This window comes from Myotis lucifugus, unplaced genomic scaffold (assembly GCF_000147115.1).
Source record: "Myotis lucifugus unplaced genomic scaffold, Myoluc2.0 scaffold_49, whole genome shotgun sequence".
NCBI classification, from domain to species: Eukaryota; Metazoa; Chordata; class Mammalia; order Chiroptera; family Vespertilionidae; genus Myotis; species Myotis lucifugus.
The window spans coordinates 3883710-3899089 of NW_005871097.1; the positions used below are offsets into that span (position 1 = coordinate 3883710).

At 50.7% G+C, this 15380-nt stretch overlaps 2 protein-coding genes across 2 annotated transcripts; both read right to left on the reverse strand.

Moving 5' to 3' along the window:
- Positions 1-440: 440 nt before the first annotated feature.
- Positions 441-1085, reverse strand: LOC102434482 (claudin-34-like). The gene has a single exon (XM_006088618.1). It carries the CDS (start codon positions 1083-1085, stop codon positions 441-443), a length of 645 nt encoding a protein of 214 aa, XP_006088680.1.
- Positions 1086-7105: 6020 nt separating this feature from the next.
- On the reverse strand, positions 7106-7756 carry LOC102434797 (claudin-34-like). Its single transcript, XM_006088619.1, has one exon. The coding sequence runs from the start codon at positions 7754-7756 to the stop codon at positions 7106-7108; it is 651 nt and encodes a 216-aa protein (XP_006088681.1).
- Between the last annotated feature and the right edge of the window lie 7624 nt (positions 7757-15380).

Genomic DNA, 15380 nt, shown 5'->3' on the forward strand with positions numbered 1-15380 from the left:
GCAGTAACTTGCGTCTGATAGTGGTAGGGGGATTCCTTCCACCGTTCTACTGTTGCACATGTGGGGACCTGCATGTGGCGGAGAGGTGTTAGGGCCATGCCATGGAAGGTCAGGCCGGCTGTTTTTAGCGGGTGTTTGAGAGGGAGCCGTGAGAATCCCAGCAACTCTCATTTCCACACAGTAGGTGTCTAGCATTGATTACTTACCCAATAATAATTAAAATCCAGATTCAGTAAGACAGCTGGACAGTGGTTTTTTGGGGAAATTTTTTAATGAAAGTTCCTTAACCAATCAATGAGCCCAATTTGGACATAGAAGCCAATGGCCACTTTCTGCTCAAAATGAACTTTGCCTTGGAACTATTTCATAGAGCATCCTGATAATACTTCACCCCCATAAGCTGCTCTAGTGGATTTGCAAAGCTTATGCAGCCGGGAATTTCACACTTGTGAGACTTCGGGGTACACTTCGATGTTGGGGGGCTGCTGGAAAGAGATGGTAAGCAGCCCACTCAACAGCATGAGGAAGGCAGCCAGAACCGCCACGGGCACGGTGCTGCCGATCTCCTGCCGGTCCGGCCTGAAGGGAATCTGGAAGGATGGTGGGAAGTGTATGCCCTCTTCATTCATCACGGAGTGGTAGTTCCAGATCACAGCAATGAGGATAAATGCACCTGCTACGATGCTCAGGACTCCGGAAGCGAAGAACAGATTGCAGGTGGTGTCCTTCTGAAGCTGCCCCGCGTACACTCTCCGCAGGCCCGTGACCATGAGCACTTTCCCCAGGAGCCCGAGGAGGCTGGCGGCCAGCAGCAGGTTCTGAGCGATGCGGATATCGAGTGGCAGGTAGGTGTCACTGTAGGTGTAGCGGTGACATGCTATGGGTCTGCTATGGTGGTTGGCGGACTGGTAAGTGCAGAGCTTCCACATCCCAATGCAGGCCAGACCCTGGGAGGGTGCGGAGATGCTCTCCATGTACCACAATCGCCACTTGGCCAGGCCCATGCAAATCATGGAGAACATCCATCCAAGGGTGTTGAGGACGAAACTCACTACCTGGCAATTGGGGTCAATGAAAAAGGCCATGGCTATGTTTCCAGGGGATCTGCAAACCAATAGAGGGCGTCATGAGGTGGGATCCACTGCCTGGAACCGCCCCCCTGGTGGTGAGCGGCGCTATATTGGAGAGGGAGATGCCATATTCCAGAATGGAGACACTTGACTCCCATGCTCTGCTGGTGAAGGGTCCTTGGGCAACATTTACTGAAAGCCTTCAAATATACAGACTTTCACCCTGGCAGGGTCGCTAAGTGGTTAGAGCATCTTCCCAATAGGCCAAGGTTGCCGGCCTCAATCCTTGCTCAGGGCACATACAAGAATCAACCAATGAATGCATCAGTCAGTGGAACAGCAAATCGATGTTTCTCTCTTGCCCTCTCTCTCTGTCTCTAAAGTCAACCAAAAAATGTATAAACTTTCTAACAAGCAGTTCCACTTCTGGACATTTGTGAAAGACACACAATTAAGTTTGACTACAGCCCAGCTGGCGTGGTTGAGTGTCGACCTATGAATAGGAGGTCAGGGTTCCATTCCTGATCAGGGCTTATGCCCTGGTTGTGGAGTTGATCCCCAGTGTGGAACGTGCAGGAGGCAACAGATTGATGATTCTCTCTCATCACTGAGGTTTCTATCTCTCTCTCCCTCTCCCTTCCTCTCTGAAATCAATAAAAATATATATTTTTGCATGCTCCCAAGAGTCAGCAATCCCACTTCTGGATTAATACCCTGAAGAAGGGAAAGCAAGGGCACAAGCAGAGAGTTGCACCCCCATGTTCATAGCAGCATTATTCACAACAGCCAAGAGGTGGAACCAGCCCAATGTTCATTGTGGGTGAGTGCACAGACAGCATGTGGGCCGCCCATACCATGGGGTATCATCCAGCCTTGAAGACATTCTACCGAGTGAAAAGAGCCAGCAACACAAAGACAAATGTGCATCATTTCCCCTCTATGTGGTCCCTAGAGCAGCCACACTCAGCGACAGAAATCCATTGTGGGAGCCAGGGGCTAGGGAACAGAGGGGATGTAGTGTTCAGTGGCAGAGTTTCCGTTTGTGGAGGTGAAAAAGTTCTGGAGATGATGGTGGTGATGGTAGCACAACATTGTGAAGGTGCCTAGTGACACTGCACTGTAAGCTTAAAAAAGGTGACTGCTAGGTCTCATCAAATCATTGGATTGATACCTTTCCCCTGGGATCTGCCCTTTAGGACACTTCACAACAGGCCTTCCCTCCCGCTTAGACCACATCCCACTTGTAAGACCACATCCCGCTTGTAAGACCATTATCTTTCTCTTCTGGACCTTCCCAGGACATGGACCCTTTAAAGCCTAGAGTCCTTTAACCCTCTGACTGCTTGTCACTGGGGCTGGTGCCATCTGGGGCTCAGCCCATCTGGTCTCCAGGTGACCCAACACATTCATGATCCCTCAAGCCCTTTTGGCCTGTGTGTTCCTCGTTCGGCGACCCTGACAGTGACATGATAATTGTTTAGTTATTCCCACTTTACCACCACAAAATAAAACAAACCGGCTGGGCCCCACTGACCAGGGATGTGTCTCCGACGGAGTGGGTGTCTGGGAAGGGCGACTAGCAGGTCAGGCAGCGCTGCCGATGCACACGGGACTCCTCTGGGGGTCCTCCAGTCGGCTCCTGGCTATGCGGGACCGGCCACACCGTGGGACCCGGCCACATGGGCCTCAGCCACACGAGGGCCTGGCACACGACTCCCAGCCCTCTCCTCAGCCTCCAGTCCACGGCCACATTCCACCCCCATTGTCCTGACCAGCAGGGTTCTGTTGCCGGGTGCGGAACACATGGCAGCATCCAGTCCTCACTGACCAGCAGGCTTTCTCTGTTCCTCATCAGGCACCCTCTCTGCCTGCTTCCCAGCAGGCTGCGCTCAGTGCGGACCATGGAGTCCTCAAGGTCTGTTTGACAGCAGCCGGGTGTCCTAACCACTCCCTCTCCCTCCCCCGGAAATGGTCTCTCCCACACCTCCCGGAGGAAATGACCGTGCAAACAGCAATGCCACTGGCTGGCATAGCTCTGTGCATAGAGTGTCGGCCTCTGGACTGAAGGGTCCTGGGTTTGATTTCAGTCAAGGGCACGTACTTGGGTTGTAGGCTCCTCCCCTGCCCAGGCCCTGGTCCGGACTCATGCAGGAGGCAGCCAATTGATGTGTTTCTCTCACATCCATATTTCTCTCTGTCCTTCCCTCTCTCTTCCACTTTCTCTAAAAAAGTAAATGGAAAAATATCCTCAGATGAGGATTCAAATAAACCAACAAACAAACATCAATGACAACACATTTACACTGGGGTCCGCAGCAGTGGCCCTGCACGAGCGAGGTTGCTATGAAAGCCCAGTGATAGCCAGCACGTTAGGAAAGACCCTGGAGCTTTGGTAATGACTTTCCCGCTGCACCTCGGGTGACGGCATCGTGAATGTGGCGTCCATGAGCGAGATGCAGTGGAAGGTGAAGGTCACTCCTGACTGGGAGAAGCTGGCCGGCTAAGGGGGAGCGTGTCAGATGGGGCTGCTGTGAGGAATGAGGCTGCCAAAAAGGCACATGGCGGTGGGGGGTTTGCGGCCCACACTTAAGACCAAATTTTATGTGGGAGTCAAGTTCTGCAGGAACCTCTGCTTAGTTTCCGTGCTAAGGAACTTATTCCAGCAAGTGGGGATGTGCAAGGATGTGCACAGGAACACACCAAATGAATTTCATACCTGAGGTACCACGGGACAAGTGAAATCATCCCATAACCCCATGTAGAGAACACAGTCAGTAAACCATTGTGTCCTTACAGTGGACTATTACACAGAAATTCAACCTTATGCTGAAGAATAATTAGTGGGGGGAGGGAAGTTCCCAACGTTAGGTTAAAAAGCAGGTTTCAAAAATATGTGGCTCAGTGGTTGAGCATGGACCTAGGAACCAGAAGGTCACAGTTTGATTCCTGATCAGGACACATGCCTGGGTTGTGGGCTCCATCCCCAGTGTGGGGCATGCAGGAGGCAGCCGATCCATGATTCTCTGTCATCATTGATGTTTCTCTCTCTCCCTTTCCCTTCCTCTCTGAAAACAATCCTAATAAAAGAGTAATATGCAAATTAACCATCACTCCAACACAAAGATGGTGATGCCCATAGCCACAAGATGGTGGCGCCCAGTCCTCTCAGCACCACTGGAGTCCTAAAGTCCCAGGGGCCGCCGCTGAGAGCCGGGCCTGCTTGGACATCACTGCGGCGAATCGGGAGTGGACAAACAGGCCCCACAGACAGCAGGCAACCACACGGAGCAGGCCTAAGCTATCAGTAGGACATCCCCTGAGGGATCCCGCATTGGAGAGGGTGCAGGTCAAGATGAGGGACCCCCCCCACCCCCCCCCCCCCGTGCATGAATTTCGTGCACCGGGCCTCTAGTAAAAATATATTTTAAAAAAAGACTTGAAGTCTTTCTACAATAGAAATGTCCTTTTTGAGGTCTTAGACCAGATAGTCACTGTAATTCATCAGAATCTTAAGTAGAAAGCCTGGGGGAAGGGCCACGGTGATGGGGAGAAAGTGTGCCGTGATGGGAGCCAGGGCCAGGCCACAGGGCTGCCTCCCTGAATGGTCCTTGGCCCAGGATGGTGGGGGGAAGCTGACCTGGGTCCTGTGAAGTGCCTCTCTTCTGTTTCACGTCCAGTTGCACATTTACTGTCTCCATGGGACACATGACCCGGGGATGGTGGTGGGCAGGGAGGAGAAGGAAGGGCCCACGGGGGATGGCAAACAGGGAGAACGAGGAAGAGAAAGGGCAAAGTGACTCCTGAGCAGGAAACACAGCTCGTGGGACAGGGCTGACGCTGTGACCAGCCTCTGCTGGTGCCCCGGAGCTCAGGCTGTGACCCAGGCGCTGCCTCTGCTCAGCCTCCCTCCGCCAGTGCTGTCACCAGGGACTCCTCCCTGCTTGGTGCCCCCAGCAAATGGCCTGGCACTGTCCCACGCTGGCCCCCAGCCAAAGGCCACAGGGAAGCCTCTGGCTCCTGGGCACCTTGGAGGATTCCCAGGGAGAAGGAGAGAAATGCCACTGCCCTCAGGAAATGCGCAGGACACGTTCTCTTGCCTTATTCCTGTGAAAAAATAATAAAGTGCGTCCCTTAAACAGTCATTGCCAAAGAGCCCTTGACAGGGGCTTGGAACTCCTTTCCCCGCTTCCCCAGAGCAGGCCCCGCCTGGTGGCCGCCTCACCTTCTGCGTCTGAACCTCATGACCAGTCCGCTTGCTCTCTGTTGACACTGAAGGCCAAGAGAGGTCGAGAGACTGCTTTCCTCAGCCCCAGCGGTTCCGTCGTTCCCCCGCGTGACCAGCAGGAGGCAGGCGCGCCGCCCTCCGCAGGGTATGAGGTTCCAAAACGGGTCCTCATCAGAAGCATGTTTCCCAAGAGCTTCTTTTTTCAAATAACCAGAGGGTTGACTCACTTAAATAACACACATCCTCTTTCAAACCGGGCTCAGTGGATAGAGCGTCGCTCCACGAAGTGAAGGGTCCCAGGTTAGATTCTGGTCAAGGGCATGTACCTTGGTTGCGGGCTCGATCCCCAGTAGGAGGTGTACAGAAGGCAGCTGATCAGTGTTTCTCTCTCATAGATGTTTCTAACTCTGTATCCTTCTCCCTTCCTCCCAGCCATCCCAGACCTGCATGGAGAATGGGTCAGACTCGGCCCAAGGCCAGCCCTGAACGTCCCAGGGGAGGCAGAGGCCCCTTTCAAACCCCTGGGAAGGGAGCCAGGGTCTCTAACTCAATGCAGAGGCTGTGACTTCCTCCCAGTTCTAAGGACGGTGTGCAAATCATGGCAGGCAGAGAAGGGACATTTCCTAAAGAAGGCTTCCACCACTTTACACTCGCTCCATCAGAGGGAAGAGGGAAGAATCCATGGCCCACAGATCGGATTCAAAGCCCAGAGGCAAATGTCCCATTGAACATTCTAGGGTCCACAGGCAATGTCTTTGGAACACAGATTTAAATAGCTGATAGACTTCTGCCCGGGGGGAGGGGGGATTTTTTCAAGCACTGTGCTCTCAGAGACTTAAATACTCTTTGAGAAGAAGCTCATTTCAGCCTAGCTGGTGTAGCTCAGTGGTTGAGCGTGGACCTAGGAACCAGGTGATCATGGTTTGATTCCTGACTGAGGGCTTGATCTCAGTGGGGATGCGTAAGAGGAAGCCAATCAACGATTATCTCTCATCATTAATGTTTCTATCTCTCCCTCTCCCTTCTGCTCTGAAATCAATAAAAATATTTTTTAAAAAAATAATGCTCCCCTCTCTTAAAAATAATTAAGACTTAAGAGGCAGAGTGAACATCTTATGCAAAAATGAAGAAATAAATAAAAGCATTTAAAAATTCTGGTAAGTATTTGATGTTCATAAGAAATAGTTGTTAACTTTAAAGGTATACTATGGTTATGCAAGGAAATGTCCTTTATTTAAGAGAATAATTTTGAAGTGCATAGAGATGAAGGAACGTGAAGTCTGGGGTTTGCGTTAAAGATCTTTGGAGAAAGAAAAATAGATGAAATGAAGGGAAGGAAGGAGAGAGAAAGCGAATATGGCCACTTCGCGGTAACTGTTGAGTCTGATAGTGGAAGGGGGATTCCTTCCGCTGTTCTGCTCTTGCACATGTGGGGACTTGCATGTGGTGGAGAGTTCTTAGGGCCATGCCATGGAAGGTCAGGCCGGTTGTTTTTAGCGGGTGTTTGAGAGGGAGCCGTGAGAATCCCAGCAACTCTCATTTCCACACAGTAGGTGTCTAGCATTGATTATTTACCCTATAATAATTAAAATCCAGATTCAGTAAGACAGCTGGACAGTGGGGGGTTTTTTGGAATTTTTTAATGAAAGTTCCTTAACCAATCAATGAGCCCAATTTGGACATAGAAGCCAATGGCCACTTTCTGCTCAAAATGAACTTTGCCTTGGAACTATTTCATAGAACATCCTGATAACACTTCACCCCCATAAACTGCTCTAGTGGATTTGCAAAGCTTATGCAGCCGGGAATTTCACACTTGTGAGACTTCGGGGTACACGTGGATGTTGGGGGGCAGCTGGAAAGAGATGGTCAACAGCCCACTCAACATCATGAGGAAGGCAGCCAGAACCGCCAGGAGCACGGTGCTGCCCGTCTCCTGTCTGTCCGGCCTGAAGGGAATCTGGAAGGATGGTGGGAAGCGTATGCCCTCTTCATTCATCACGGACTGGTGGTTCCACATCACAGCAATGAGGATAAATGCACCCGCTATGATGCTCAGGACACCGGAAGCGAAGAACGGATTGCAGGTGGTGTCCTTCTGAAGCTGTCCCGCGTACACTCTCTGCAGGCCCGTGACCATGAGCACTTTCCCCAGGAGCCCGAGGAGGCTGGCGGCCAGCAGCAGGTTCTGAGCGATGCGGATATCGAGTGGCAGGTAGGTGTCACTGTAGGTGTAGCGGTGACACTCTATGTTTCTGCTGTGGAGGCTGTTGGGCTGGTAAGTGCAGACCTTCCACATCCCAATGCAGGCCAGCCCCCGGGAGGGGACGGAGCTGCTCTCCATGTACCACACCCGCCACTCGGCCAGGCCCATGCAGGTCATGGATAAGATCCATCCCACAGTGTTAAGGGCGAAACTCGCTGCCTGGCAATTGGCGTTTTCAAACATGGCGATGGCCATATTTCCAGGGGATCTGCAAACCAATAGAGGGCGTCATGAGGTGGGACCCACGGACTGGAACCGCCCCCCGGGGTGAGCGGTGCTATATTGGAGAGGGAGATGCCATATTCCAGAATGGAGACACTTGACCTCCATGCTCTGCTGGCGAAGGGTCCTTGGGCAATATTTACTGAAAGCCTTCAAATATACAGACTTTCACCCTGGCAGGGTCGCTAAGTGGTTAGAGTGTCTTCCCAATAGGCCAAGGTTGCCGGCCTCAATCCCTGGTCAGGGCACATACAAGAATCAACCAATGAATGCATCAGTCAGTGGAACAGCAAATTGATGTTTCTCTCTCGCCCTCTTTCTCTGTCTCCAAACTCAATCAAAAGATGTACAAACTTTCTAACAGGCAGTTCCACTTCTGGACATTTGTGAAAGACACAATTAAGATTGGTTACAGCCCAGCTGGCATGGTTGAGTGTCGACCTATGAATCAGGAGGTCAGGGTTTGATTCCTGATCAGGGCACATGCCTGGATTGTGGAGTTGATCCCCAGTGTGGGACGTGCAGGAGGCAACAGATCCATGATTCTCTCTCATCACTGAGGTTTCTATTTTTCTCTCTCTGTCTCTTCCTCTCTGAAATCAATAAAAAAATATATTTTTGCATGCTCCCAAGAGTCAGCAATCCCACTTCTGGATTAATACCCTGAAGAAGGGAAAGCAAGGGCACAAGCAGAGAGTTGCACCCCCATGTTCATAGCAACATTATTCACAACAGCCAAGAGGTGGAAACAGCCCAATGTTCATTGTGGGTGAGTTCACAGACAGCAGGTGGGCCGCCCATACCATGGGATATCATCCAGCCTTGAAGACATTCTACCGAATGGAGAAAACCAAGTTGGTGGCATAGGTAAACACCAGAGATTGCTGCTTAGCACAACCACTTCAAGAATACAACTAAAAGACGGAACAGACATCATCCAGACCACAGGAAGGCTTGCTGAGTGGAAATTCTACAACTAGAAGGAAAGAGAAAAGCATACCGAGACTCAGAGGAGCTTCGGTGCGGAAGTAAAATACAGAGGTACGGAGGAGCATGTGGAGAGGGCTGGCGGCTGAGGACACGGTTGTCTTTTTCAATCGGTAGGGAGTCTCAAGCTCTGAGCTCCAGTTCCGGGCGAGTCTCTGGTGACCCAGACTCATATGGGAGAAACTGGACTGTCTGGCATTGGTCGGAACTCGAGGGCAGCTTTCTCTCGGAGGTGCTTGCAGCGATTGTCAGGTCCCCTGAGGGCAGCCATAGCTGCTTGCTCCGCCCTGTTGATCCCCTGGGACTCTCGCCCCGCCCAAGCTGTGCTCCGGCTTTTGCATATGAAAGGCCTGGCCCTTTGAAATCTGATAATTACCTAACAAACTTGCTGCTGGCCCAAGGCCCCACGGCAACTTGCATTGCTTCACAGCTGAGCTCCTGCTGGGTAGCCTCAGGCAGAGGCTAGATTAACACCTCCTTAGAGATCCAGGAGCCAGTGTGCCCGGTGGTCAGAGTGGGACCGTCCAGATTGCAGCTCCTCGGATCCATAAAGGACACACTCAGGGGGCAGACTCAGTGAGCACCAAAGCCCCACTGAAGCAAGTCTTGCCCAGGAGGGGTGTTTCCAGCACAGAAGTTCTCCTACTGCAGACACAGCTGATTCTCATAGCCAATTGGCCTGGAGGTCAATTCCTCCCAGTGATACCTACAACAATCAACGCTTAACTACAACAAGACTGTGCCAAAGCCCACAAGGGGGTGCACCAAGAGTGTCCACCTCAGGTAATTGGGGAGGCTGGGCCACTGGGCCCTATAGGACACCTAGCACAGAAATCCACTCTATCAACACAGGGAAGCATAAAAAATGTGGAGACAAAGAAATAGGACACAAATGACAGAAATGGAGGAAAGCAAACTACTGGATAATAGAGTTCAAAACCACACTTTTAAGGTTTTTCAAGAACTTTCTAGAAACCGCCGATAAATTTAGTAAGACCCTCAAAAAGTCTGGTGAGACCGCTGATAAATGTAGTGAGACCCTCAAGAAATTTAGTGAGACCCTCGAGGTTATGAAAAAGGACCAACTAGAAATTAAGCATACACTGACTGAAATAAAGGATACTATGCAGAGTTCCAACAGCAGACTAGAGGATCGCAAGAATCAAGTCAAAGATTTGAAATACGAAGAAGCAAAAAACACCCAACCAGAAAAGCAAAATGAAAAAAGAATCCAAAAAAAAAACGAAGATAGTGTAAGGAGCCTCTGGGACAACTTCAAGTGTACCAACATCCAAATTATAGGGGTGCCAGAAGAAGAGAGAGAGCAAGATATTGAAAACCTATTTGAAGAAATAATGACAGAAAACTTCCCCTACCTGGTGAAAGAAATAGACTTACAAGTCCAGGAAGCGCAGAGAACCCCAAACAAAAGGAATTCAAAGAGGACCATACCAAGACACATCATAATTAAAATGCCAAGAGCAAAAGACAAAGAGAGAATCTTAAAAGCAGTAAGAGAAAGACAGTCAGTTACCTACAAGGGAGTACCCATACGACTGTCAGCTGATTTCTCAACAGAAACTTTGCAGGCCAGAAGGGAGTGGCAACAAATATTCAAAGTGATGAATGCCAAGAACCTACAACCAAGATTACTTTAATCAGCAAAGCTATCATTCAGAATGGAAGGTCAGATAAAGAGCTTCACAGATAAGGAAAAGCTAAAGGAGTTCATCACCACCAAACCAGTATTATATGAAATGCTGAAAGGTATCCTTTAAGAAGAGGAAGAAGAAGAAGAAGGTAAAGATAAAAATTATAAACAACAAATACACATTTATCAACAAGTGAATCTAAAAATCAAGTGAATAAATAATCTGATGAACAGAATAAACTGGTGATTATAATAGAATCAGGGGCATAGAAAGGGAGTGGATTGACTATTCTTGGGGGGGAAAGGGATGTGAGGGATGCGGGAAGAGACTGGACAAAAATCGTGCACCTATGAATGAGGACAGTGGGGGGGGGGGGTGAGGGCGGAGGGTGGTGGGGGGAACCGGGTGGAGGGGAGCTAAGGGAGGAAAAAAGAGGAACAACTGTAATCTGAACAATAAAGATTTAATTAAAATTTAAAAAAGACATTCTACCGAGTGAAATGATCCAGCTACACAAAGACAAACATGCAACTTTTCAGCTCTATGTGTTCCCTAGAGCAGCCACACTCAGCAACAGAAAGCCACAGTGGGAGCCAGGGGCTGGGGAGCAGAGGGGGTGTAGTGTTCAATGGCACAGAGTTTCCGTTTGGGGAGGTGAAAAAGTTCTGGAGATGATGGTGGTGATGGTAGCACAATATTGTGAAGGTCCCTAGTGACACTGCACTGTACGCTTAAAAAAGGTGACTGGTAGGTCTCATCAAATCATTGGTTGATACCCCTCCCTTGGGACCTGCCCTTTAGGCTACTTCACAACAGGCCTTCCCTGCCACTTAGACCACATCCCACTGGTAAAACCATTATCTTTCTCCTCTGGACTGTCCCAGGACATGGACCCTTTAAAGCCTAGAGTCCTTTAACCCTCTGACTGCCCGTCACCGGGGCTGGTGCCATTTGGGGCTCAGCCCATCTGGTCTCCAGGTGACCCAACACATTCATGATCCCTCACCCCTTTTGGCCTTGTGTGTTCCCTGTTCGGCGACCCTGACAGTGACATGATAAGTGATCTGTTATTCCCACTTTACCTCCACGAAATAAAACAAACCGGCTGGGCCCCACTGACCAGGGATGTGTCTCTGAGGGAGTGGGTGTCTGGGAACGATGACTAACAGGTCAGGCAGCGCTGCCGATGCACACGGGACTCCTCTGGGGGTCCTCCAGTCGGCTCCTGGCTATGCGGGACCGGCCACACTGTGGGACCCGGCCACACGGGCCTCAGCCACACGAGGGCCTGGCACGCGACTCCCAGCCCTCTCCTCAGCCTCCAGTCCACGGCCACATTCCACCCCCATTGTCCTGACCAGCAGGGTTCTGTTGCCGGGTGCGGAACACATGGCAGCATCCAATCCTCACTGACCACCAGGCTTTCTCTGTTCCTCATCAGGCACCCTCCCTACCTGCTTCCCAGCAGGCTGCGCTCAGTGCGGACCATGGAGTCCTCAAGGTCTGTTTGACAGCAGCCGGGTGTCCTAACCACTTCCTCTCCCTTCCCCCAGAAATGGTCGCTCACACACCACCCAGAGGAAATGACCGTGCAAACAGCAATGACACCGGCCGGCGTGGCTCAGTGCATAGAAAGTCGGCCTGCGGACCGAAGTGTCCTGGGTTCGATTCCCGTGAAGGGCATGTACTTGGTTGTAGGCTCCACCCCAACCCGGGCCCTGGTTGGGGCTCATGCAGGCTGCAAGCAATCGCTGTGTTTCTCTCACTTCGATGTTTCTCTCTGTCTTTGCCTCTCTCTTCCTCTTTCTCTAAAAAATCAATGGAAAAATACCTCAAGTGAGGATTCAAATAAATAAACAAACAAACAGCAATGACAACACATCACATAGGCGTCAGTAGCAGTGGCCCCGCAAGGGCAAGGTTGCTATCAAAGCCCAGTGATAGTCACCACGTTAGGGAGGCCCCTTGAGCTGCAGGCAATGACCTTCGCGCTGCACCTCGGGTGACGGTGAAGCATAGTCATTTCTCCTTTGGAAAGCTGCTGTTTGAAACTGCTGTTTGAACTACTCTGTTACTCTTAGACAGTCTCTTATTTTGTAGGTCAACTCTGTTATTTTTAGATAGTCCCTTATTCTGTAAAATAACTCTTTTAGTTTGAATAATAGAAAAAGATAAAAAAAAACTTAGGTGTCTGACCTTGCAAGCTCGCCATCTGATGTAACAGGCTAATACTGATATTAACATTAATCTCCATATTCTTATGCCAAGTGTTAGTTCATTATGTATTCAAGGTCACAAACTGTTTGTAACAATAACCTACGCAGAGCTCTCTGTGAAATCTGCAGACAAAGGGCTCAAAAAGGTATAAAAAGAGAGAGCTTCCTCCTTGTGTTTGCTCAGAGATTTGGGAAACACTTCCCTCTGGGCCTGCGCGAATAGACTCCTAATTAATTGGCTCATTAAGGCGTCTCCTATCTATCTCGCTGATTTACAATACAACAAGGACATTCTGAACGTGGCGCCGCGCCCATGAGCAAGATGCAGTGGAAGGTGGAGGTCACTCCTGACTGGGAGAAGCTGGCCGGCTAAGGGGGAGAGTGTCAGATGGGGCTGCTGTGAGGAATGAGGCTGCCAAAAAGGCACATGGGGGTCGGGGGTCCCCCGGCACACACCTAGGACCAAATTTTATGCGGGAGTCAAGTTCTGCAGGAACCTCTGCTTAGTTTCCGTGCTAAGGAACTTATTCCAGCAAGTGGGGATGTGTGCAAGGATGCGCACAGGAACACACCAAATGGACTTCATACCTGAGGTACCACGGGACAAGTGAAATCATCCTATAACCCCATGTAGAGAACACATTCAGTAAGACATTGTGTCCTTACAGTGGACTATTACACAGAAATTCAACCTATGCTAAAGAATAATTAAGAGGGAAGTTCCCAACGTTAGGTTAAAAAGCAGGTTTCAAAAATATGTGGCTCAGTGTTTGAGCGTGGACCTAGGAACCAGGAGGTTGAGGTTCGATTCCCGATCAGGGCACAGGCCCGGGTTATGGGCTCCATCCCCAGTTTAGGGAGTGCAGCAGGCAGCCAATCAATAATTCTCTCTCATCATTGATGTTTCTATCTCTCTCTCCCTCTCCCTTCCTATCTGAAACAAATAAAAATATATTTTTAAAATATGTGATCATATAACTTTGTTTCTTTAAAAAAAAGAGGGTCATGGGTCAAGCAGTTGCTCAGACGACCCACTGTATGTTACCATATATGGGCCACAGAACGTGGCTCACACAGGTGCAGAGAAAATACCCTGCACATTACCATCTATGAGCCATGGGAAGTGGGTCAGGCAGGTGCTGAGGACAATACCCTGCATGTAACCATCTATGGGCCACGGGATGTGGCTCATGCAAGTGCTGAGGACAATCCCCTGCACATAACCATCTATGGGTCATGGGACGTGGCTCACACAGGTGCACAGCCAGTTGCTACAGCCTCCTGTCCTAACCTGTCATTTCAGAACTGCACGAAGAGGAACTCAGGTCTGACTGAAGCCAAAATAGCACTAAGCTGTGCAGTATCTGTCCGCTCTTTAAAATATGTAATTTGTGTGAATTGTCCCCCATTTAAAATATTCCATCTTCTCCCGACTGACATGGCTCAGTGGTTGTGTGTCAACCTATGAACCAGGAGGTCACAGTTCAATACCCGGTCAGGGCACATGCCTGGGTTGTGGGCTCCATCCCCAGTAGTGGGTGTGCAGGAGGCACCTATCAATGACTCTCGCTCATTGATGTTTCTATCTCTCTCTCCCTCTCCCTTCCTCTCCTAGCACATGTATAAACTCACCCGATCTCACAGCAGCTCTTCTCCAAATACAAAGGAAGGGATGTGAGGGCGATCTGGCTGCGACATCTGTCACCCCATTGATCGCCAGGGTTGATTCGGCTGATCTGGCTGGCTAGGCGGGTGTCCCCCTCCTCCCTCACCGATCTATGTGCGTCCCTCCCGAAGCTGCGTGCTCGGTCAAAGAGGACGACCTTCCCCCCCGAGGAGAGGACCGGTCTTCGGTCAAGGGTATACGAGTAGCTGCGCTCCCCTGCTAGAACCTCCAAACAAGCTCTCAAAGGAAGAAACTGAGGCTTGTGGAGGCTAAGCCCCTGAGGACCCAGGTGACTTTGCTCCAGGAACTTAGCTTCCGGGTCACGACATGTGAGAGCCTTGCGGCAGGAGTGGGCAGTGTGTGTGGGATAGAGCCTAGGGACGGCCCTGTCTTCACACCTCCTGGTAGCCACTTGGCCCCATGCCTGGCCGGTTCCTCCCACTGCAGAGCAGCACATCCCACCCCCTTGGACTTCGGGCTGGGCCATGGGAAGAGCTTGCGGTTGAGTTGTATAGAGTTCTTTATATATTCTGGAGATGATTCCTTTGTCACATATGTGATTTGCAAATCATTTCTCCCAGCCTGACTTGTCAATTGCAAATTGACACCATGACAGTGTTTGTTTTTTAAGTGAATAGACTCTTCAGAATCTTGCAATGTCAACCAATAAAATGGGCCTGGATCCGTCAACTTTGTGGCAAAGTTGTAGAGGGACCCCTGGAAGTCCAGAGGCGGGCTCTTAGGAAACGGAATGGGCCTTCAGGGCAGTTGGGGGGACAAGGCCTGCAGGGGAGGACAGTTGGGGGGACAAGGCCTACAGAGGATGGCAGTTTGGGGGAACCAGGTCTGCAGGAGAGGGCTGTTGGGGGCAACTGGGCCAGCAGGGGAGGGCAGTTGGGGGCAACCAGGCCTACAGGGGAAGGGAGTTGGGGGTGACCAGGCCAGCAGGGGTGGGCTATTGGGGGTGATAAGGCCACTAGGGGAGGGCAATTGAGAGGACAAGTCCTGCAGGGGAGGGTAGTTGGGGGGAGCAGGCCTGCAGGGGAGGGCAGTTAGGGGCAACTGGGCTGGCAGGG

Coding starts and splice junctions, on each gene's coding strand:
- LOC102434482 (XM_006088618.1), bottom strand. CDS start 1,085: ATGGCCTTTTTCATTGACCCCAATTGCCAGGTAGTGAGTTTCGTCCTC.
- LOC102434797 (XM_006088619.1), bottom strand. CDS start 7,756: ATGGCCATCGCCATGTTTGAAAACGCCAATTGCCAGGCAGCGAGTTTC.